Source organism: Arabidopsis thaliana, chromosome 5 (genome assembly GCF_000001735.4).
Source record: "Arabidopsis thaliana chromosome 5, partial sequence".
Classification (NCBI taxonomy): domain Eukaryota; kingdom Viridiplantae; phylum Streptophyta; class Magnoliopsida; order Brassicales; family Brassicaceae; genus Arabidopsis; species Arabidopsis thaliana.
In genome coordinates, this window is record NC_003076.8 from 3044659 (window position 1) to 3066365 (window position 21707).

A 21707-nucleotide genomic window follows, 5' to 3' on the forward strand; every position below is an offset into this window, starting at 1 on the left:
AATAAAATTTCCCTAATTTTGCATGTTTATTTTCAACTTTGTATAACATTGGGAGAAAAAACTTTTTTGACATATTTATTTATTATATGCCAAACCCATGAAATGAATACTTTTCCGTATTTCGTTCTCTCACTTTTGGTCAAATAGTTGAGTCTGGGTATCTTTCGGCGCGCGTAGACTAAGATTTGTATTCGAGTTCATCTCAACCGTTAACAGTACCACCAACGGTACAGATTTCGCCTAAGGATCCACTTACATTTTAAAATTGCACCGTTCGAGGAAACTCGGGAACCTTTTGATTTCTTTTAAAGAGCCTATAAACAATTTGTCCAGTTCTCGTAAATAAAATACTCGTATTGTCCCTTGAAGAATTGTTGTAGTCATTAATATTTGTAAAACAAATGTGATAAAAGGAAGTGAACTTATTGACCAGACAGATTCGACGGCCTTTTGCAACTTTTGTTGCTTCCTTTTCCTTTTCAAAGTCCACTTTAAATAAAGTCTTTATCGATTACCTTAGCGACAAAGTGTCAATGACATCAAGAGTAAACTACTACTCGGTTATGTGAATGTGACAGTCCAGGCTCGTGTATGGGCCTTGTATGTAACCCAAACCATCGTTCGTAGGCTTAGTCATTTATTATTATTTTGCGAATCAGAGGCCCATTAAATTTACTCCTCTTTTTCTATGTCAATACATAGAAAACAAATAAAGAAAGAAGGCGAGTTATCGTTATGCTATAACCTCATCGCACTTTTTATGTTTTTTTGGTATGAGCCTCATCGCATTTGTTATCTTTATGATCGTGTTTATATTATATATGTAAATGTAGTGCGATTGCAATGAAATAACGTTTCTTTTAGTGAAGAATTGCGCTTAAGTTTTTGGCGGAGGGTAATTGTATTGCAAAAGTCACTAAACTTTAGAGAGAAGCATTTAACCTTTCGGATTACAAAAAAATACTGTGACAATAAAAAAAAAAAATCAATGAGAATGATGCATTGGAGAAAACGTGTATGAACAGATGGTCGGTAAAAAAAAAAAAAAAAACGTGTATGAACAGATGGTCGGTAATTAGCACGAAAATCGCTTTGGTTGTAATTTGTAATAGTACTATTTTATACTCGTATATTTTCAACAGTGTTGTTACAGTAACGCTAAGGAACTAGCCTGGACAAGCTTTTACATCTCATTTACTGTTGTTGTTCTGACACAACTACTGTTGTTGCCTTTTATGTTCGGTTTCCTTCGTTCTTCTAAGTTCTGACATCTTGTTCGTACAAAGGGGTCTCATCGTCATTATTCTCTGCCTTCAATATATATGCCGCAAAAGAGGATGCAACTCAAAAGTGTCCACTAAAGCTACGGTCTTTAAGTTGATGATTACGTTAAGGAAGATGTCCAAGAAATAAAAAGTTGATGTCTTGATGATGACTAAAATTTAGAATTGGTTGATCCGGTCTTGCGGTGCAGTAGTTGTATTGCCTGGTCGTTAAGTCACGTTACGTTTTAGCTCGAACTTGTTTTACGTAAAGGATAGATCTAGGAAATATAGAAACTTTTTTATGCATATGCGCGTGGTTTGCTCAATCAATTGTAAGAGATTGCAAGGATAGAATACACTATAGTATTATCAAACTGATATGAAATTATTTTATTTTGTCGTCAAGTAATATGAATTATATTTTTTTCACATAACATGAAATGAAAAGGCTTGACCTTGACCCACCACTAATTATTTTTCTTTCGTTTTCTTCTCTTTGTCCCCTCTCACTTTCACTCCACAGAGAGGATTAATTGATAATATATTATAGAAACAAATGTGAAATGTATTTTAAATTGAAAGTAAACTAAAAATCTTGACAATGTTAATAACCTGTAATCCTAATGGTCAATGCTAAAACCGTTATTATATGATCAGACATGGTCAAACCCACATAATACATGTTATTTCAAACGCAAAATTAGAAATATCATAAATATGCAATAGTACTTATACGTGAACCTAATTAAAGACAGCTATAAAGGAGTCTTCCTCCAACTTTTTTTGTCTTGTGGGTCATATCAAGAGCTATGAAGAGACGTTATTGTTTTTGCCCAACAACGTTTTTTACGCATTCCAATATGAGATCATGTTCAGAAATAGTTAATTTAAACTCAAGTGAAGGTAGTATAGGGGTAAAACATCTTGTGTCTCCAATTTGATTTAGTATGTTTTGAATAATGTAATTACTACGTAAATATCCATGATTAACTAGATTTAGGTTTAGTGCATGGTTTTCCTTAATAAGAGAGATAAGAATAGAACCATATGAGTAAATAAAAAGAAACATACAAATAGAACCATAAGTCAACATCTTTCCAATCAAAATCTCTCTCTCTTGATGTGCCCATATTTCTAGCTGTCAACAATTCACAGCCTTCTCTTTTTCATTCAATCACCCATCAACAAAAAAATAAAACCTTTTAAATATTAAATACTTCCACCCAAAACTCCTTCAAACAAAAATCACTTCCCTCCCTCCATCTCTCTCTATTCACTCTCCCAATTTACACCAATGTCTTCTCGAAGCCACCGATCAAGAAAATATCAACTCACGAGAACAATTCCTATTCTTGTTCTTCTTCTTGTCCTTTTGAGTTGCTGCAATGGAGCAAGAACCACGAACGTCTTCAACACAAGCTCGCCACCCAAACAAAAGGACGTCGTTTCGCCACCTCATGATCATGTCCATCATCAAGTACAAGATCACAAAAGTGTACAGTTCTTGGGGTCCCTGCCACGTCAGTTTCCGGTTCCAACTTCTGGTCCTTCCAGAAAACATAACGAAATCGGTTTAAGTAGTACTAAGACTTAATCTTCACCTTGTAGTTCAAAGGTTTGATTAATGAATCATCCTTTTTACTTCTGTAAGTTTTTTTTGTTTTAGTTTTTGCCCCTTTTGAATTTGGTTCAAACTGATGTAAATAGATTTCAGTTTGATTTATTTATGGGCAATGCTGTGGATACGATCAAATTTTTTAGTTTAATATTGGAACTTGTTTGATCCATTGAAATATTGCAAGTACGTAAGAGCATCCACATTGGTGGTTATTTATACATGTCTTTAAATATAAAACTATAAAAAATAATAATAATAAAATAATGAATGTCTTTAATTTGAGATTTGTGTCTTCCTAAAGACACTTTATACACAACAAAAGTGAAATGTCTTTAATTTTATTATTTATTTATACTAAAAACATATATAAAAAGTTGTCTACTCTAAGTGTACAAGAGCCGAGGATAGAAGGGTCGGTTTCTAATTAAACAATTATTGTTCTTTTTATTTTCCGTCTTCTAATTTGATATATATGAAATTATATATCATATGTTCACTGTATCCTAATCGTGGATTATTACGGACATAATGATAATTGTTGAGATATATACAAGTCCCGATCAATTTAGGCTACATCTGTTTGGTAGAATATTGATGGATATAAGCCGAGTAGTGATTTCAATATTTTATATCCACTCTCTTCTTATAAGTTATGGTAATAACAAATAGAAGGTTATTCTACATATACTAGTATTTGAGTTGGTGTTTAAATACCTCGGGTTATTCGGACATGCATAGAGAAAATATATGGTATTTTAAGATAAACATTATCCCATAATATATGGACATTGACAAATACAAATAATGTGTGTTCGTGCGTAAAAGAATTGTCATTTCTTTAAAATAAGAAGGAATGAAAGATTGAAAGGTATATGTTCTAACTAAAACGTGTGATTAAGATTGGACTTATATACATAGTTGATTACTTTGGATGTATCTTTTTGTTTAATTTTTGTTTCAATAATGTCATTGAGTAGTCGTTGTGAATACGATTGACCAACGGTTGCAGAGATATATTGGAGGATTTGATGTGATATCTCCTAAGAATTTCAGAAGTTCATTGAACGTTTTTTTGGGGTTAGTGAAATAGTATCATTTGTATCTTTTTGCATAATTTTTGAAAAATCATTCATATCCACTTGATTCTCATTCAAACTTTGAATACCTTTATTCGAATTCCATGTGATGATTTATACTTTTCAAGAACACTATGGTCCCTTGACTCCATTGTCTCGCTTACAACTTTAGTTTACGTCATTAACAAGTAATTAGGCTTGAGCTATAGCCTATAGCCTATAGATAAGCTAGTTAAAAGGTCAAACAAGGAGATTCCATAAACTGTAAAATAAAACTTCCAAAAATGGGTTGTATATAGGGAATTGTATCTTTTACATACGTTAGTTCTGACTGTATTATTTTTTTTAGTACTGTCCTTTTTTGTTCTTATATAAAAATGGATCGGATACACATTTAAACATTAGTACTTACGGGTACATGTCTATCCTCATATGTATTATCCAATACATACACTTACGGACATATGAAAGTGAACGATCGACTCTAATTCAAGTGAAGTAATTCTGCTAACTGCAATAATCTACATTTTATAAAGTTTGCACTTTTTTTTTGTTTTAGCTACGTTTGAATTCTTAACTTACTATATATATATTATTTAAAAAAGCTTACTATATTAAAACATCTTATATTTATTGATCAACCACTCATGAATCGAATTAAAAGTACTTCCACATATATGTATTCAAATTGTTTAGATAACTTAACCATCCTTTACGTGACAGCGCTATTCAATTACAACATGGGTCTTACAACATTTGGATTTATTTTGACGCCTTGTTGGTAATGAGTTTATTAGATAATTGAAATTTTTGGTCACCGCTGTCCGCTGCGATGGTGTGTGTATTATTATTAATCATGCATGCGTGTGAGATTGAATAAATTAATATAAGTCAAATTGGCTGAAAACGTTGTGACAAATACTAGAGTGTCTATATATATCAGGATTATGATATGCGGGCATGTGATGTGTCTAATGCGTACGTGTGCACTCGTGTCCACGTGCACATACACGTGCGGTGTACCCCGCGTTGATAGGGTCTCGATTATTTCCAATCACGTATATCAATTGTTTTTGTTTTTGTTCTTTTTGATAAAAAAAATTTTTGTTACTTCACAATTCACATATGTATCCAAATGCAAGCGACAAACATATTCGCACGAAAGAGTCGAATGTTTTGGTTAGTGATAGAACATTATATATTGATCTTGATCGTATGATTTCATTTATATTTAGGGACTGAATTATATATTATATTGTAACATTTAACATACAGTATATCATGTGTTGCTAGTTATGATTTACATGCACTTCGAAAATGGTATCTGATTTTTTATATGATTTAGAACTTATCTGGCACACATCATTGAATAGGATCTAACACATTAAAACACTGTCTAACTTATTTGTTTGTATGTGTGTGTTAAATCATCATTTTAGCTAAGATTTTTAACCATAGGCAAAGAAATGACTCAAATGAGCAAACGAGAAACTGCAGACAGCAACATATATCAAACTAACTCTAATAGGCCCAATATAGCCCAATAAGAAGTGTGACCGATGGAGGGAAGAATCGAATTTAAATGATACAGAGTTTTTTTGTTTGGAGAGGAATAGACTGATATGATAGTCCGTGAAAATATTTTCATCTTGTTTTCAATGTGGAGATATTTTAAAGTTTGAAACCAATCCAAGTTCTAAAACATCAAAAGCTTTTATTCTCTGTTTAAACCACTTGGTTGGTCTTGGTCTTCTTGAAATATACAAACCAGACCCAAACGATAATCAGTGAAGATGACTGCATCATTGGGTCTTTAAGTTTCCTATTGGGCCAAATCAGCCCAACTATATTATTGTTATTATTTCAGTCCATTAAAGATTTTCGGCCCGTTTTATCGTTGGGAATTCATCTATATTTCCCCAATTTGATGATACACAGAACAATTTCATGTGTATACGATAAGAGGCAAATTCAAAATTTGCAATCAATGTAAAGTGGAAATGAGAAGCATGGTGGCTCAAATCAACTTATCTTTCCTTGGAATACAAACTACAAATGATGACGGATTTGGCTTCCCTTTGAATTTACCTTTTACCTCTCTCTTTTTTTTTTTTTATAGGTAATGTTGTTATTGGACAAAAATGTTAAGAAAATAAAGGTGAATGATAAATTAGAAGAGTACCCATAACTATTTTGATTATTTAAGTTGCCAACCAAGCTAGACCACTTTCCAACTTTTATAGACAAAGTGTAAGAACTTAGCACATGCTTTCCAACAAGGAATATGAAACTTTATTTCAAAAAGATTATTGTTAAAGCTTTTAATCATTCTAAAAGGTGATTAATATTTGAATTATTGGAAGTAACTTGTTTTGGACATATACCAAATTAATCAATAGTATCAATGGACATATAACATGTTGTGAGACTATATCAATGTTATATTCCAAGCCAGTTAAACCAATTTATAATGATACCATTTATAGATAAACAATACACTTTACACACATTATTTTCTTAGAATTGGGTCTCATATAGAACACTCACAAAGGTGACTTATAAAAAATGCTTCAAAGATCCTAGTCTTTTAGTGTGCATTCCTCAAAATCGTAGTTGATATGTATCTTGCTCCTATTCGGGTTTTGGTCTAGAATTTTGGTTTCAGGAATTTTCAATTAACTCATTAAAACATTTATAACATAAAAAGATATATCACGAAAACCGATCAATCATTTAATATATTTTTATTTTATTTTATTTTTTGTCACAATAAAATCTAGACAATAGTGTTTAAACATTTATCAAAAAATTCACCTTACGATTAATTTGTTTTATATTTTGTGATGATGCAATTTAATCTATATAAATTATAAAACATATCGATAATCTGTGTTTTTCTTTTTCTACATATAAAATTCATAAAAATGAGAGTTTTGAAGCTCTTAAAATGGACTAGTCAACAATTGGCCAATCTTTGTTCTAAATTGCTAATAAACGACCATTTCCGTCAATTCTCCTTGGTTGCAACAGTCTACCCGTCAAATGTTTACTAATTTATAAGTGTGAAGTTTGAATTATGAAAGACGAAATCGTATTAAAAATTCACAAGAATAAACAACTCCATAGATTTTCAAAAAAACAGTCACGAGAAAAAAACCACAGTCCGTTTGTCTGCTCTTCTAGTTTTTATTATTTTTCTATTAATAGTTTTTTGTTATTTCGAGAATAAAATTTGAACGATGTCCGAACCACAAAAGCCGAGCCGATAAATCCTAAGCCGAGCCTAACTTTAGCCGTAACCATCAGTCACGGCTCCCGGGCTAATTCATTTGAACCGAATCATAATCAACGGTTTAGATCAAACTCAAAACAATCTAACGGCAACATAGACGCGTCGGTGAGCTAAAAAGAGTGTGAAAGCCAGGTCACCATAGCATTGTCTCTCCCAGATTTTTTATTTGGGAAATAATAGAAGAAATAGAAAAAAATAAAAGAGTGAGAAAAATCGTAGAGCTATATATTCGCACATGTACTCGTTTCGCTTTCCTTAGTGTTAGCTGCTGCCGCTGTTGTTTCTCCTCCATTTCTCTATCTTTCTCTCTCGCTGCTTCTCGAATCTTCTGTATCATCTTCTTCTTCTTCAAGGTGAGTCTCTAGATCCGTTCGCTTGATTTTGCTGCTCGTTAGTCGTTATTGTTGATTCTCTATGCCGATTTCGCTAGATCTGTTTAGCATGCGTTGTGGTTTTATGAGAAAATCTTTGTTTTGGGGGTTGCTTGTTATGTGATTCGATCCGTGCTTGTTGGATCGATCTGAGCTAATTCTTAAGGTTTATGTGTTAGATCTATGGAGTTTGAGGATTCTTCTCGCTTCTGTCGATCTCTCGCTGTTATTTTTGTTTTTTTCAGTGAAGTGAAGTTGTTTAGTTCGAAATGACTTCGTGTATGCTCGATTGATCTGGTTTTAATCTTCGATCTGTTAGGTGTTGATGTTTACAAGTGAATTCTAGTGTTTTCTCTTTGAGATCTGTGAAGTTTGAACCTAGTTTTCTCAATAATCAACATATGAAGCGATGTTTGAGTTTCAATAAACGCTGCTAATCTTCGAAACTAAGTTGTGATCTGATTCGTGTTTACTTCATGAGCTTATCCAATTCATTTCGGTTTCATTTTACTTTTTTTTTAGTGAAAAATGGCCGATGGTGAGGATATTCAGCCACTTGTCTGTGACAATGGAACTGGAATGGTGAAGGTGAGTTAGACTGTTTATTTAGATACTGTATGGTTCTAACCTTCTTTGTTGTACATGTGTAAGACTACTGATCATGATTTTTGTATATTAACAGGCTGGTTTTGCTGGTGATGATGCCCCGAGAGCAGTGTTCCCAAGTATTGTTGGTCGTCCTAGGCACACTGGTGTCATGGTTGGTATGGGTCAGAAAGATGCTTACGTTGGTGATGAAGCTCAGTCCAAGAGAGGTATCCTCACTCTGAAGTATCCAATCGAACATGGTATTGTAAGTAACTGGGATGACATGGAAAAGATATGGCATCACACTTTCTACAACGAGCTTCGTGTTGCCCCTGAGGAGCACCCAGTTCTACTCACAGAGGCACCTCTTAACCCTAAAGCTAACAGGGAGAAGATGACTCAGATCATGTTTGAGACATTCAATGTCCCTGCCATGTATGTTGCCATTCAGGCCGTTCTTTCTCTCTATGCCAGTGGTCGTACAACCGGTTAGTTCTTAACTCTAAACATCCAAGTCTGAGTTATATTATCTTCTTACTTGTATTTACTTAAAGTCGTTCTCTTTTTGTAACAGGTATTGTGCTCGATTCTGGTGATGGTGTGTCTCACACTGTGCCAATCTACGAGGGGTATGCTCTTCCTCATGCTATCCTTCGTCTTGATCTTGCGGGTCGGGATCTCACAGACTCACTCATGAAGATTCTCACTGAGAGAGGTTACATGTTCACCACTACCGCAGAACGGGAAATTGTCCGTGACATAAAGGAGAAACTTGCTTATGTCGCTCTTGACTACGAGCAAGAGCTAGAGACAGCCAAGAGCAGTTCTTCAGTGGAGAAGAACTACGAGCTACCTGATGGACAAGTCATAACCATCGGAGCTGAGAGATTCCGTTGTCCTGAGGTTCTGTTCCAGCCATCGCTCATCGGAATGGAAGCTCCTGGAATCCATGAAACAACTTACAACTCCATCATGAAATGTGATGTCGATATCAGGAAGGATCTCTATGGAAACATCGTTCTCAGTGGTGGTTCCACCATGTTCCCAGGAATTGCTGACCGTATGAGCAAAGAGATCACCGCTCTTGCACCTAGCAGCATGAAGATCAAGGTGGTTGCACCGCCAGAGAGAAAATACAGTGTCTGGATCGGAGGATCAATCCTTGCATCCCTCAGCACCTTCCAACAGGTAAAAATCCCAATTCCGCCTCTTTAAAACTTTCAGCTCCATTTATGAAACATGAGTGAAAATACTGAAATTTTGTTTTGTTTGTGTGTGTGAATCAGATGTGGATTTCAAAGAGTGAGTACGATGAGTCAGGTCCATCGATTGTTCACAGGAAATGCTTCTAAGTGTGTCTTGTCTTATCTGGTTCGTGGTGGTGAGTTTGTTACAAAAAAATCTATTTTCCCTAGTTGAGATGGGAATTGAACTATCTGTTGTTATGTGGATTTTATTTTCTTTTTTCTCTTTAGAACCTTATGGTTGTGTCAAGAAGTCTTGTGTACTTTAGTTTTATATCTCTGTTTTATCTCTTCTATTTTCTTTAGGATGCTTGTGATGATGCTGTTTTTTTTTGTCCCTAAGCAAAAAAATATCATATTATATTTGGTCCTTGGTTCATTTTTTTGGTTTTTTTTTGTCTTCACATATAAATATTGTTTGAATGTCTTCAATCTTTTATTTGTATGAGACAATTATTTAAGTATCGGGTGACAATGCAGCTATTATGTATTGTCGATTGTTATATTGGCGCCCAAAATATATACTTAGCCTAAGAATTTGGTAAGTGAGTGGCTTATGTTTTACTCCAGCAAAAATTGTGTGTGTATTACCATTCTGATGCGAAACAAGAAAAGAATTTGATCTAAGAAACCAAGTTTATTCACTAGTTAAAAAACAAATGACCTAATGTAATCGACTCCACATATCAAAATACGTAAAACAAACATTGTATGTTGACAAAAGGGAAAAGAAATGATTTATTTGGTTAAAAAGAAAGCTGGATTCAATTGCAACAGTTTAGTCGAAATCATTTTGAAAGCTTACAATGGATTGAATGTGAATATTCCATTAAGCCGCTTCTGTCTACACAGAATGTTACGCTTGGAGAGCAGCAATCATTTTCACGTTTTTATCTTTTTAGGTGGACATGTATATTATTGGTTACGCCTTTGGAGTTTTTCGAAATTTATTTCTTTCAAATCACAAGATGACTAAACATCACAATCTGTTTATCTTCCTAACTAGTTAAATTTTTGTCCCCACCATTGGAAAGATTTGAAATGGTCGGTCCAGCCAAATCACTCAAATACTTTATGAAAACTTTGACAAATGATCCATTGGCCAACTCATATACACACACAAAATGTGTAGTTGCCGCACATACTCACCGACTTCATCTGTCTAATTCCTTTACTTTATTGTATTCATTTTTCAATTGTCTATTGAACCTTCCAAAGAATCTACTGTCTTCTTTATCGGTGAGCTTTCGGTCCAAACAACTAGTGTATGATGAATTGATAATTGATTAAAGTGTTAGTAGATGATTTAATATCCAAGTAGATGGTAACTAATTTACTATATCAAAAGTTAATGTGGTAAACAGAATTTCTCTTTTTTCGTCTGAGGGCCGTTTTTAGGCCCATACCAATATCAAGTAATATGTGAAAGCTATTGTATAAATCCCAGACCATAGTCTTATGATCAGAGCAACGGTACTTTTTTTTGTTGGGACAAAAGAGCAAAGTTACTTAAAAAAATGAGAACGACAACGTGAAATTTTTGCATCCCAAAATGAGTAGAGTAGACCATTAGGACTACCAGCCCATTTTCTAGTCCCAATTCTCAAATTAAAGGCCCATTTAAGCCCAAATATCTAGTGAGAAAACATTTCTCACCATCTTCTTTAGTTCTTTTGTTGTAATATCAACACTAGGACTTAGAAGTAAACAGATGGGAGCAAGCTAATAGTACTTATACAGTATTATTGAGGAATCAATTATGTCAATAATGAATGAACTGGAGTTACTAACATTCCCAAGACAAAAAAAAGACTAAATCTAGATTTTTCTTCTTCTTTTAAACCAAAAGAAAGAAGAAATACTGATGGTCATAACCCAAACCAAAGAAAAAATTGAAAATTTTCTTGAGAAACAAGCAATTTCTTCTTATGGAAATGAGTTTGAAAAAAATGCAGTAAACATTTTGGTATAAAAGATTTAAGGTTTCTCTATTCTTTCCAAAACAAAAACATTCCCTTTCCCATCTCTCCCTACTTGTAAATCTTCGTCTAAGTATCTGCAATAATTTCTCAGAATCAAGGAATCCAATCCATAACAAACACAATTCTAGTTACGATTTTGGATTTTAATTAAAAAAGGATACGAAATCTCGAATAGTCCCTCGGGGTTGAAGATTCCCAAAAGAAGATCCATGTTCTTCCTAAATATGTTCATCAACTGATTCCAACACGAAACAATTTTTTTATTACCAAAAAAGGAATTTGATTATATATGTCGGAGAAAGAAAAAAAAACAACAACACAGACCTGGTCTGGTTTGATCGTTGAGCTTTCATAAGTAATCTCTACACTCTACAAACAAACAAACGCAATTCCGTCAAAACGCGATTTTTCCAAGAATCTAAAAAACCTAAAAACGTCAAGAAAACGGTAATGTACCGATTTGGACGAGATCTTGAAGGAAGCGACGATTCTAAACTCGCCGTCGAGTAGATTCAATCCCCGGACATCGAATTTCAACACATGGACCGTTTTGCCCTTCGTTAATTGAAAAAGAAACACATTAAAAACGTCATCACTAAAAAGCTGAACTGATCAATTTCTTTTTTATCTACCTGAGCAATGTCAATCTGTTGAAGAAGATCACCAAGAGAGACGAAATCTCGAAGACCCAATTTAGTTCGTTTAGAACCCAATACAGTGATTGTACTGTAAATGAGTTTCCAGCAACCTCCGATCTTGTCTAACTCTCCAGTCGGCTCCGGTGTCGGATTCCGACATTCCAAAAGCTTCACCAGTCCCTCGATCTCTGTCTTTTTATCCGACTTAACTCCGAATATCCCTCTATTGATCCCTTTAATCCCAATACAATCAGATAACAGAATCAAAGCATTTAAAATCAAAATTTGAACTACGAGCTAATGAGTTTCGAATTAAAGATTCTGATAGTCGAAAGGAATCTGAAAGGAGCGAATCTAATCACCTTTGAGAGCTTCGTAGAGCTCTTCTTTTATATGAGAAACTGTAATCTCTTCTTGTTCTTGTTCTTGTTCTTCATCTTGTTGTTGTTCATTTGGGGAGGAACAAGAACTCTGTTCTGTGACTTTCCCGATGAACATGGGTCTGAGCCTAAATGAGTTGTCACTAAAACTCAGCGTTTTGCCATTAGAACTGGTGAAAGAGACTAATACTTTCACGTTTCCTGTTCTTCTCGAGATTGCTCCTCGTGAAGCTGCCATTGATGGTGGCTGGAAAAGGTTACTCGTCATTAGCAGTTTATACACCAGAATCTCTAAACCCAATGGAGCTTAATAAGAAGTAGAAGAAGAAGATGGGATTTGAGGAAAAAGAGAGAGAGATAGATTTATGGGGAGGAGAATGGACAGTTTTTTTTGGTTATTTTATCCATCTTTTAGCATCTATCTCTCCCCCCCACCATACACTGCACTGACTCTATTATAAAATTTAGCCAATCCCATTGGTCTTTTTTTTCTTTTTTAAGATGGTGTCATGGTAAAATTCTCAAAAAAATCTCCATCTAAATTGAGAAAAACCCAATTTTTGTTATATTTTGCAACCAATTGCATATGTTTTAAAAAAGTGTTTACACTTCATCAAAAGCAGTAATCGGAGTACAGTAACCACAAAGTATCAACATAGTAAATGCTCTGTTCTTTGTCACAAGGCTTTTAAAAAACAGAAATTCAGGCATCTTTGGTTAAGGTTGCAGAGTCTTGTGATGGTGGCTTCCATTGTTGTGGAGTCTGAGCTTTCTTAATAGAGAGAGCATGAATCTCTTTCATTTCTTCTTCTAGCGCAGCATTCACCATACGATGCCTCTCCAGCAATCTCTTCCCTTCGAATTGTTCAGAGACAACCTCCACTTCAAAACTCGAACCACAACTGCAATAAACAGTTTTGCTGATATTAAGAACAAGAAATTATGCCATAAGCCAGAGAATCAAATGTGTATTGACAATCCGGTACTTACCCTCCAGATATGTCAATGACTTCCTGGTACACACAAAAACAAACAATGTCACTAAAAAATTCTAAAAGCTAAAGATTGAAACAATTGGAACACATGAATCAAGTGAAAAGGGAAATAGATTGACATTGAAGTAACTTCAATCTTCACATGTTATAAAGCAAAGAAACTATACACATCCTTGGATCTGCTTTTTGAGTTCTAGTTCACAAAAAACCATGACACAAATAAAATTTTCCGACAAGAACACTCACTACTAAGTTGCTAATACATCAGGAACACTACGTCATCAAATCCTGAGCTCAGTATCACACTGCATCAAATTACACCTAACTACGCAAACAACCACCTTTTATATTCTGTTTCAGAGCTGAAAGACAACACATAGTGATGTATAATCTAGATGCTGAGATTATTACAATACATAGTACCTCTTATGATCCAACTATCAAAGTGTATGATTTTGATCAAAGTGAGCAGGTCAAAAATCTCAAATTTGGCAATTTTCCCAGATCAATTTGATGATTAGGGTTTCAAAGTTTCCCACAAAAGTTTCAAACCCTAATCAATAGATGAAATTGAAAGAAGAAAGCAGTATAAGAACACTCACGAGATGAATTGGCTTAAGTTTCGAAGTCAATGAAGCTTCGACTTGCTCCTTCGTCACCATCTCTCTCTCTCTCTCTCAAACAAAAATTGAAATCCCTAATTACTGTACTCATTGAATTAGAATATTAAACCATACGCTATTTGGTTTTGGTTTAGCGAGAGTACGGTTTAGTTTGGTTCAATTGGGATACCATTCGGTTATCGACAATTCCAAAATAATAACTAGGGTTTAAGCTCTGCTTTCCTTTACTTCGTCTTCCTCACTCCTAAAACCCTCTCAGTCTCTCCATTTCCCGGAGCAAAAATAGCTCTCCGACCATGAAGTTTGGATCTTTACCATCCAAATCCCTTCTCTTCCGCCTCTCTTCTTCCTCCACAACCCAATCTCACCGTCGAACAATTACCCTTTTCATCACTAACATTCATTCCTCTCCATTCTCCACCACAACCACCTCCGGCTCCAATTTCGTCTCCGGATCCAGCCATTCTCCCTCTCGACGTCCTCAGCAAGACGAAGAGTCCCGATCCGTTAGGGTTTCGGTCTGGTGGGACTTCCTGAGCTGTAACTTACCTGTAGACACCAATGTCTACAAAGTAGCACAATCAATCACCGCCGCTATCAGAAACAGCGGAATCAAAGGACCAATCACAATCACAGCCTTCGGTGACGTTTTACAGCTCCCCAGATCAAACCAAGACGCTCTCTCCGCTACAGGAATCAGTCTCACTCATGTTCCTAACGGTGGTAAGAACAGTGCTGATAGATCTCTAATCACAGATCTTATGTGTTGGGTTTCTCAGAATCCACCACCAGCTCATCTTTTGCTAATCTCTAGTGATAAGGAGTTTGCAAGTGTGTTACATAGATTGAGGATGAACAATTACAACATTTTGCTTGCGAGTAAATCATCAGCTCCTGGTGTTTTGTGTAGTGCTGCTTCTATTATGTGGGATTGGGATGCTTTGATTAAAGGAGAGTGTGTTACTGGTAAGCATTTTAATCAGCCTCCTGATGGTCCTTATAACTCTTGGTATGGTCACTATAGGATTCCTCTTCTTGATCCATTTGCTATTGCTACCACTACTGAGCAATCTTCGTCTAGTGTGAAAATCGAAGAACTATCCGAGTCTGTGAATTCGAATGCTGTTGTTAACCTTCGTCCTATTCCAAAAGAAGTTGTTGATAAGATTCGTTCGATAGTGAGTTTATATCCCAAGGGGGCTGCCATTACAGAACTACGTGCTGAGCTGAGTAAGAGCAACTTGGCTATTGATAAAGATTTCTATGGACATAAGAAGTTTTCGAAGTTTCTTTTATCCATGCCAGATATCTTACAGGTTACTACAGTAAGTGAAGGCTTGTTTATGATTCGGGCTGTTACCGAAAAGAAGCCTCCGATGCGGCTTGATTCTAGTCCTCGTTTGTCTACTGCTGTTGATCAGAAGATTAAAGATAAGGAAACTGTTAATGCTCCATCACCAAAGCTAATTAGCGATGTAGAGCTTGCTGCTGAAAGAAGAAGAGATGGCTTACTTGGAAAGAAGCAGGAAAAGGTATTGGAGAGTGATAAAATTGTTAAAGAAGAATCATCAGAGAGTTCTCAAGACCCAATTCTGGTCGGCCAGAAGGATGTTAAGGCAAATGTTAAACCCGTCGAGACGAATCAAGTCGCTCTTGTTGCGTGGAGTGATTCGTCCATGGAAGATGGCTTTTTTCAAAAGCTAAAAAGACTGTGGTATGGTTCACCTGAGATGGAATTAGAGCATCTCCCAGAAATGAAGAGCGTTTCTGGAAGTGGAGACACACATAGAGAGGATAATGACTTAAAGTCATCAAGTCAGGGAAGTGGAAACAAACATAAAGAGGATAAGGACTTAAAGTCATCGAGTCAGGGAACTGTGCCCATGTCTCAAATCTCACCTTCTTTCGTTGCTGAGTCGGTCGATGAGGTAAAAGTTGGAGCTGATGACGTAGACAGTAAAGATAAAGATGCAAGTCCAGGCTTTTTAGGTCGCCTTTTGAAGAGTTTCAAGTTCTGGGGAAAGAATACAAAGTCTAGCAAAGACTCTAGTGGGAATCAGGAGCTTGTCAATGTTGATTCTCAAGTACAAGACATATTTGCAAAAGAGTATTTTTGGAGTGATATTGAATCTTTCATTAATTCTCCAAGAGGCTTTGCTATAGTATCTCACTCGAGGACAAGGTGCGTACATTCTCTTCCCTCCTGATTTGGCAGGACTTTGATTAGATATTGATTAATATGTAAATCTATCTTAGGTTCAGAACTATTACAATTGGTTCTTGCATTAGCCATTTGTTGTCTTTTTTGGGACGAGTATTCAGCTAATGCTGTTCCGTCTTAACCTGGTCAGGGAGGTGATGGCTAAAAATGTGCAGGAGGAAGGGCCTTCGTGTCTCAGACTGCTCGATGAATCAAGCATGCTTCATTTAGTTACTTTGCTAATATCAGAAAAGAAATGGATTGAAGAAACCCCATCTTCTTCTTTACCATTCAGAATCATCAAAGGATCTAGCCCTGGCCACCGTCATGCTTCAAACGGTTTGAGCTCAATCTTCTCGGATTCTTCAAAATCACAGTGGCAGAAACAAAATGGTGAGAAAAGCGGCAAGAACGTTGCTCATGCTGGAGTTTCTGTTGGTTCTGTGGACCGGAAAGAGCTGGAAAGATACAAAAGTAATGCAATAGCGGATTGTCAGAAGATGATAAAGAAGATAACAGAGGAACACCCTGAAGGGTATAGCCTGATTCGTTTCAGGAAAGACTTCTTAGAGGAGTATGGGTACCATTTAGCGGTTGACAAGCTCGGTTACGACAACCTGCAGTCTCTGATTCGAGTCATGCATGGAGTGAGAATAGCATCTGGATACATCTTTCCTTCAACTCCTTCACCAAATGCCAAGTCAAAAGAAGATGATTCGGACTTGGCATTCGCAGAACTTGGTCCAGTTTCTGATACAACAACTACCCACCCGACGACCAAAAAGCTTCCAGTATATGAACCATCACTCTCAGAGGATGAAGAAGATTCTGGTTCAGAGAGAGATAACCCAGAGAAGAAGAAGCAACAGATGATGAGTAAAGAAGGTAAAGAGAGCTCGTTATTGCAAATTCTGGATTCTTATTACACAAATAAAGATGGAGAATTGAAGGAGAATCCGGTGGAGAGGAAGCTTGTAAGCAACGGTAGAAAGCAAAAGCCTACAAAGACGTATTCTTTTGTGAAAGATTCAGAAGTCTAGTGAGTCAGAGGGTTGTTTACTGTTTAATTAACAATCTCCCGAGGAATTGAGTGTAATTAGTTGAAGCCGGTTTTGGGTTTGGTCTATGGTAAACCGAATCCGGTTAAGGAGAAATAAGATTAATATGGTTCAAACTCTTTTCAGTGGCAAGTCGCATCGTATGCATTTATTGATAGGTTTTACTGTATTACGTGATTTTTTAAATTAAATTTTGGTTCTTAATTTCAACGTTGATGTGTAAAGCACGGAATGAATGAATAGAAATAGAAAAATAAAATGTACTCCATAAAAGATGGAGTTATTTAAACATTTTATTCGATTAGATTAAATGAAGAGTTTAAAAGTGATAATGACATGCTTTTTGGTTATAAGTTAGGTATTAAATAGTTAACAAACCAAAACTAGATTTGGTATATAATTTATTGTTGACCATAATGTTTATACAGTTTTTTTTATAAATAAAAAATGAAAATTTCGGGGGTTTCAATTTGTGCCAGTAGTTTCATTTTAGTAATTCTAAAAAAGTTTATAATTGTTGTCAGAAAGATGTATCTAAGGAGTAATTATTAAATAGGAGTAAGAGAAAAGTATTTAATGAAATGTTGTGACATACATGTGGAGTTGCTTGGTGAATCATCTTTGTCACTTGAGTCTTCTCAATGGACACTCGATTAAAAACACACACCAATAAAAGTACTTAAGAAATGGATAAAGAAAAGAAAATTGATCTTATTATTTAAGCCTAATCTTGTCTTGTTCCCTTAAAATATACCAATATTAATTACCATTAAAGGCTATGTATACATATTTTAATACAATAATTAAACAAAACAGCTCATGCGTATCCACAATGATTCGGTCAAAAAGATTATAAAAAAATGCGTCTCCTTCTTCATCAACCAATGGACCTACGCCATTACGACGGGTCTTAAGGCCATCTTTAACTCCAAAGTCAAAAAGATAAACTGTTGTTTTTTTTCCCCCTAAATTTAAAAGATAAGCTCGACGTTAATAAAAATTAATTACACTTAATACTGATTCTAAACCTAAAAATTACTTTACAAAGATTGACCCGTTAATTAGAAATTGAAGTTACATTTACTGTAACTGAAAATAACTTGACCAAACCGTGAATCTGCAAGGAAAGAAACATTGAAAAAGGTCAAATCTTTCAATAAAATCGGCATTAAACAAAAGAATCAGTTCCTAAGAAAATCAATCTATTTTCTTTAAAGAGATAGATTTTATGCACATCATTGTCTAATAACAAAAATACAAATATGGTAAACTTGATTTTTTTCGAATCTATTATTTAATAAAATCCAAGAAAAATTATGTTCTTTATCAGAAAAAAATATACGTAGTAGTAACAACAAAATAGAAAACAAGTGTACCCACCAACTTAATTCCAAATTCTTGAAACATTTTTAGAATTCACTGTCTTCTTGTGTCTCAGAAACAGAGCTTTGTTCTCTGTCTTTTTTTCTCTTCCTCACTTAACTCTCATCTTTCTCAATTTACCAGTGTCTACCACCTTGAGAACTCCCGCCTTTTCTTGGGAAAAATCCACCTTTCTTAGGTTTAGGAATGTCATGAATGTCCATCACCTGTATAGTCCTTTGCTTTTTTGCTGAATTCAAAACAAATACATGGAACAACAGTCAGAAAACGACCACACTGAGTAGAGAGATGTCTGAACTAAAAGGTGTCGAGTTTTAAAACCATTCTCGGCTTGTCTGTAGTTTTGTTGTAGCCTTTTCCTGGCCGTGTCGAAATCAACTTCTTTATGCTCTTTGTCCCTCTGCAATTCCCAAAACCAAGTTCATCACAATTGACATAGTTATAAGAGTCTTTGAACACCGATATCAGGATACGGTTTGGTAATGTACCGGAATGGTTTGTTGAGAAGGAGAAGGGCGAGAAGGTTTTGCTGGAGAAGGAGATTCTCTCCTAGGTTGAGGAGCAACAGGTCTTGGTTTTCTTTCTGGCTCAGTAATGTTACTGTTCTTGCTTGAACTGGAATACCCATCTGTCGAAAACCGGAAAAGGAATAAGCTTTACGGATTAAAAATGGTGAAAGATCAAAATGTTATAGTCTTTGATTAGCAGCTTACTCTGAGGAACCGGTGAATATCCGAAATCAGGGACCTGCCACAAGAGAAACAGATAACAATTGAAGCTCAATGACTAAGCAAGAATCGAAAAGAGTTTCAGGGTTTTTACCTGTTGGCGACTACCATTATGAAGAGCTTTCTGCACCGGTGAATCCTCATCGGCTACATTGGAAGAGATTGATTGTTCTGAGATTGATAAGAATGATGCTGGTTCTTAGATTCAGAGTTTGGTTTTCTCTTTACCTATCAAACTTGGAGGTTCAAGATCACCAGGCTGGTTAAATTTGACCCATTCATCTACTGTTTCCTTCCATTTTCTGCAAAGAACAAAAAGTATTAGAAATCAAAGTGGTTCTTATACTTAGAGAAGAAAAGATGTCTGAATCTGATCGTAACTTGACAAGCTGTTTAGCTAATCTTCGAACATTGTTCGAAGGATGCTTCCGAACTCGATTCACATGCCTCCCAATATCAGTTTCCTAAGTGATCAAAACAAACCACAAACTTCAAAAAACTATCAAAACAATAGAAGAGTGTCCTTACTGAATTAGAATCAAGTTACATTACCTGAAGAGCTTGGAATGTTATATCCATATCTTCCAGATTCTGAAGCAACTCAACCAAAGATTCTTCAGACTGAAACCACAAACAAAACAAGTTTCCGTCTTCAAGCTGAAATCATCAAATCAAGATCCAAGTGAAAAAAACTTTTAAGCAAACCAGATCAGGATCTTCAAGTTTCTCCTTGATTTCAACAATACTCTTCTGCTCATCATCAAACAAACCAGCAAAGGGATCGAAATCGTCATCGTCTTCAACATTAACAGATTTCTCTCTAACTTCTTCTTCTGCTGCTGCTGTTACTCCTTCTTCATCTTCCTCCTCCGTCTCCTCGTGAACCCTCCCATTATTAACCCTACCAATCGCCGCCTCCGTAACGTTACCACCGCCGCCAAAATCGCAGTTTCTACACTTGTTAGCCATCGACGTAGCGTAGAGACGCTCGACGATGTTATCTCTCCGACGTTTCAGTTCTTGACCATAGTCAAGAGACGCAACAAGAATCGCCGTATCGATAAATGTCCAAACATCAACACCTGCGTTATCCATAACCGATCGGAAATCATCCAAATCCATTATCACCCACACTCCTCCTTCTTCCCCAAATTTGGTTACTTAATAAAGAATTCAAAACGAAAAACAAAAAACAGAGCAAATCGAATTACGTAACCAGATCTAAAAGATGAATCTTTTGATGAATTTGATTCATCGGAGATTAAAAATCGTGAAGAACCAAACAAAGTTTAGATTTCAAATAGTTTAAAAGATAGACAAATAAAAAAAACAAAAAACAGAAGAATCAGATTGGTAAATTCAGATTAAAAAGGAAGACCCTTTACTGTTACGAGGAAGAAAGAAACAGAGGAGGTCGTCTCACATAAGATCAATAATGAGTAAATGGCAAATTAAAAAAAAAAAAGGGAATGAAGAAGAAAGGGAATATTCCAAATTTGAGGCTTTAGAATTTGGTTTGGAGGGTTATTGCTTTTTCTTTCATTCTTCTGCAAGTTTTTTTTTGTTTGGTCCGTTAATAAAAATAATATTCAGACAGAATCAATTAACAGTTTTAGGACAAAAGTAAAAGAAGAAAATGGGAATTGCTTTATTGAGGGATGATGCTCTTTGCCCTGGACAGAGCAAAGCTAAGCAAGTTGGTTTGTTGTGGTTGGGGAGATGAACAGCTCTAGAGAGAGAGAGAGAGAGATGTGAGTGTTTTTCTTTCAATAATGGCGTTTACTTTTTTTAGTTTTTCTTCAAGTGACGAGAAACATTTTACATGTTTCGACTTTTTTGGTTATTGGGCCTCTAAATTTTTGGCCCTATAGCAAGTGGACCCAATATGTCAAATCAATATTTTCATTTGGTCTCAAAGTGTTTGTTTCATGACTTTCATCTCATGAGCCACTGCCACTCACTAATCGTTTAGTGAATTTACGTCGACGGTACAATCAAAACCCCCAAAGAGAAGATCACATCCGAGTTTTTAGGTGTTGAAGGAGGTGTTCGATCCATCAAAGTTTACTTTGTTAGGAAGTAATGTTTATTTATCACTTGTTGAGTGTAGATTATGAATACAATGTCTTTTATGCAATTATTGGAACCTAATATTTATCTCGAACAATTTCGAGCAATTTTTGAAATCTTCAAATCCTTCTCATGTGAGCTATTATGATTTCTTCTGCAATAACATACCATGAACAATTTCGAGCAATTTTTGAAT

At 35.5% G+C, this 21707-nt stretch overlaps 6 protein-coding genes across 12 annotated transcripts; 3 read left to right on the forward strand and 3 right to left on the reverse strand.

Annotated features, from left to right (window-relative positions):
* Positions 1-2352: 2352 nt before the first annotated feature.
* IDL3 (inflorescence deficient in abscission (IDA)-like 3) lies at positions 2353-3095 on the forward strand. The gene has a single exon (NM_001343069.1). It carries the CDS (start codon positions 2560-2562, stop codon positions 2857-2859), a length of 300 nt encoding a protein of 99 aa, NP_001318520.1. The 5' UTR covers positions 2353-2559; the 3' UTR covers positions 2860-3095.
* Positions 3096-7403: 4308 nt separating this feature from the next.
* Positions 7404-10033, forward strand: ACT7 (actin 7). Its single transcript, NM_121018.4, has 5 exons — positions 7404-7604; positions 8145-8210; positions 8305-8698; positions 8785-9398; positions 9497-10033. The coding sequence occupies exons 2-5, from the start codon at positions 8151-8153 to the stop codon at positions 9560-9562; spliced, it is 1134 nt and encodes a 377-aa protein (NP_196543.1). The 5' UTR covers positions 7404-7604; positions 8145-8150; the 3' UTR covers positions 9563-10033.
* Positions 10034-10959: 926 nt separating this feature from the next.
* AT5G09820 (Plastid-lipid associated protein PAP / fibrillin family protein) lies at positions 10960-12920 on the reverse strand. Of its 3 annotated transcripts, NM_001036785.3 has the most exons (6): positions 12437-12920; positions 12069-12307; positions 11893-11991; positions 11761-11805; positions 11598-11671; positions 10960-11510 (listed from the first exon to the last, which is right to left on the reverse strand). In NM_001036785.3, the coding sequence occupies exons 1-6, from the start codon at positions 12720-12722 to the stop codon at positions 11432-11434; spliced, it is 822 nt and encodes a 273-aa protein (NP_001031862.1). In that variant the 5' UTR covers positions 12723-12920; the 3' UTR covers positions 10960-11431. The 3 variants fall into 3 exon arrangements, with proteins under 3 accessions (NP_001031862.1, NP_196544.3, NP_001330170.1); NM_121019.5 differs by having other exon boundaries at positions 10960-11671; NM_001343070.1 differs by having other exon boundaries at positions 11121-11510; positions 11761-11991; positions 12437-12789.
* Positions 12921-12944: 24 nt separating this feature from the next.
* AT5G09830 (BolA-like family protein) lies at positions 12945-14167 on the reverse strand. Its single transcript, NM_121020.5, has 3 exons — positions 14052-14167; positions 13445-13467; positions 12945-13356 (listed from the first exon to the last, which is right to left on the reverse strand). Exons 1-3 carry the CDS (start codon positions 14109-14111, stop codon positions 13158-13160), a joined length of 282 nt encoding a protein of 93 aa, NP_568217.1. The 5' UTR covers positions 14112-14167; the 3' UTR covers positions 12945-13157.
* An 81-nt stretch (positions 14168-14248) lies between these two features.
* AT5G09840 (Putative endonuclease or glycosyl hydrolase) lies at positions 14249-17532 on the forward strand. Its single transcript, NM_121021.3, has 2 exons — positions 14249-16254; positions 16424-17532. Exons 1-2 carry the CDS (start codon positions 14369-14371, stop codon positions 17310-17312), a joined length of 2775 nt encoding a protein of 924 aa, NP_196546.1. The 5' UTR covers positions 14249-14368; the 3' UTR covers positions 17313-17532.
* Positions 17533-17992: 460 nt separating this feature from the next.
* Positions 17993-21231, reverse strand: AT5G09850 (Transcription elongation factor (TFIIS) family protein). Of its 5 annotated transcripts, NM_001343074.1 has the most exons (11): positions 20147-21231; positions 19994-20062; positions 19823-19905; positions 19670-19743; positions 19536-19588; positions 19427-19460; positions 19202-19341; positions 19035-19113; positions 18711-18942; positions 18409-18447; positions 18089-18295 (listed from the first exon to the last, which is right to left on the reverse strand). In NM_001343074.1, the coding sequence occupies exons 1-9, from the start codon at positions 20561-20563 to the stop codon at positions 18830-18832; spliced, it is 1062 nt and encodes a 353-aa protein (NP_001331543.1). In that variant the 5' UTR covers positions 20564-21231; the 3' UTR covers positions 18089-18295; positions 18409-18447; positions 18711-18829. The 5 variants fall into 5 exon arrangements, with proteins under 5 accessions (NP_001331544.1, NP_568218.1, NP_001331545.1 ...); NM_001343071.1 differs by having other exon boundaries at positions 17993-18447; NM_001343073.1 differs by lacking the exon at positions 18409-18447 and having other exon boundaries at positions 18080-18295.
* Positions 21232-21707: the final 476 nt, after the last annotated feature.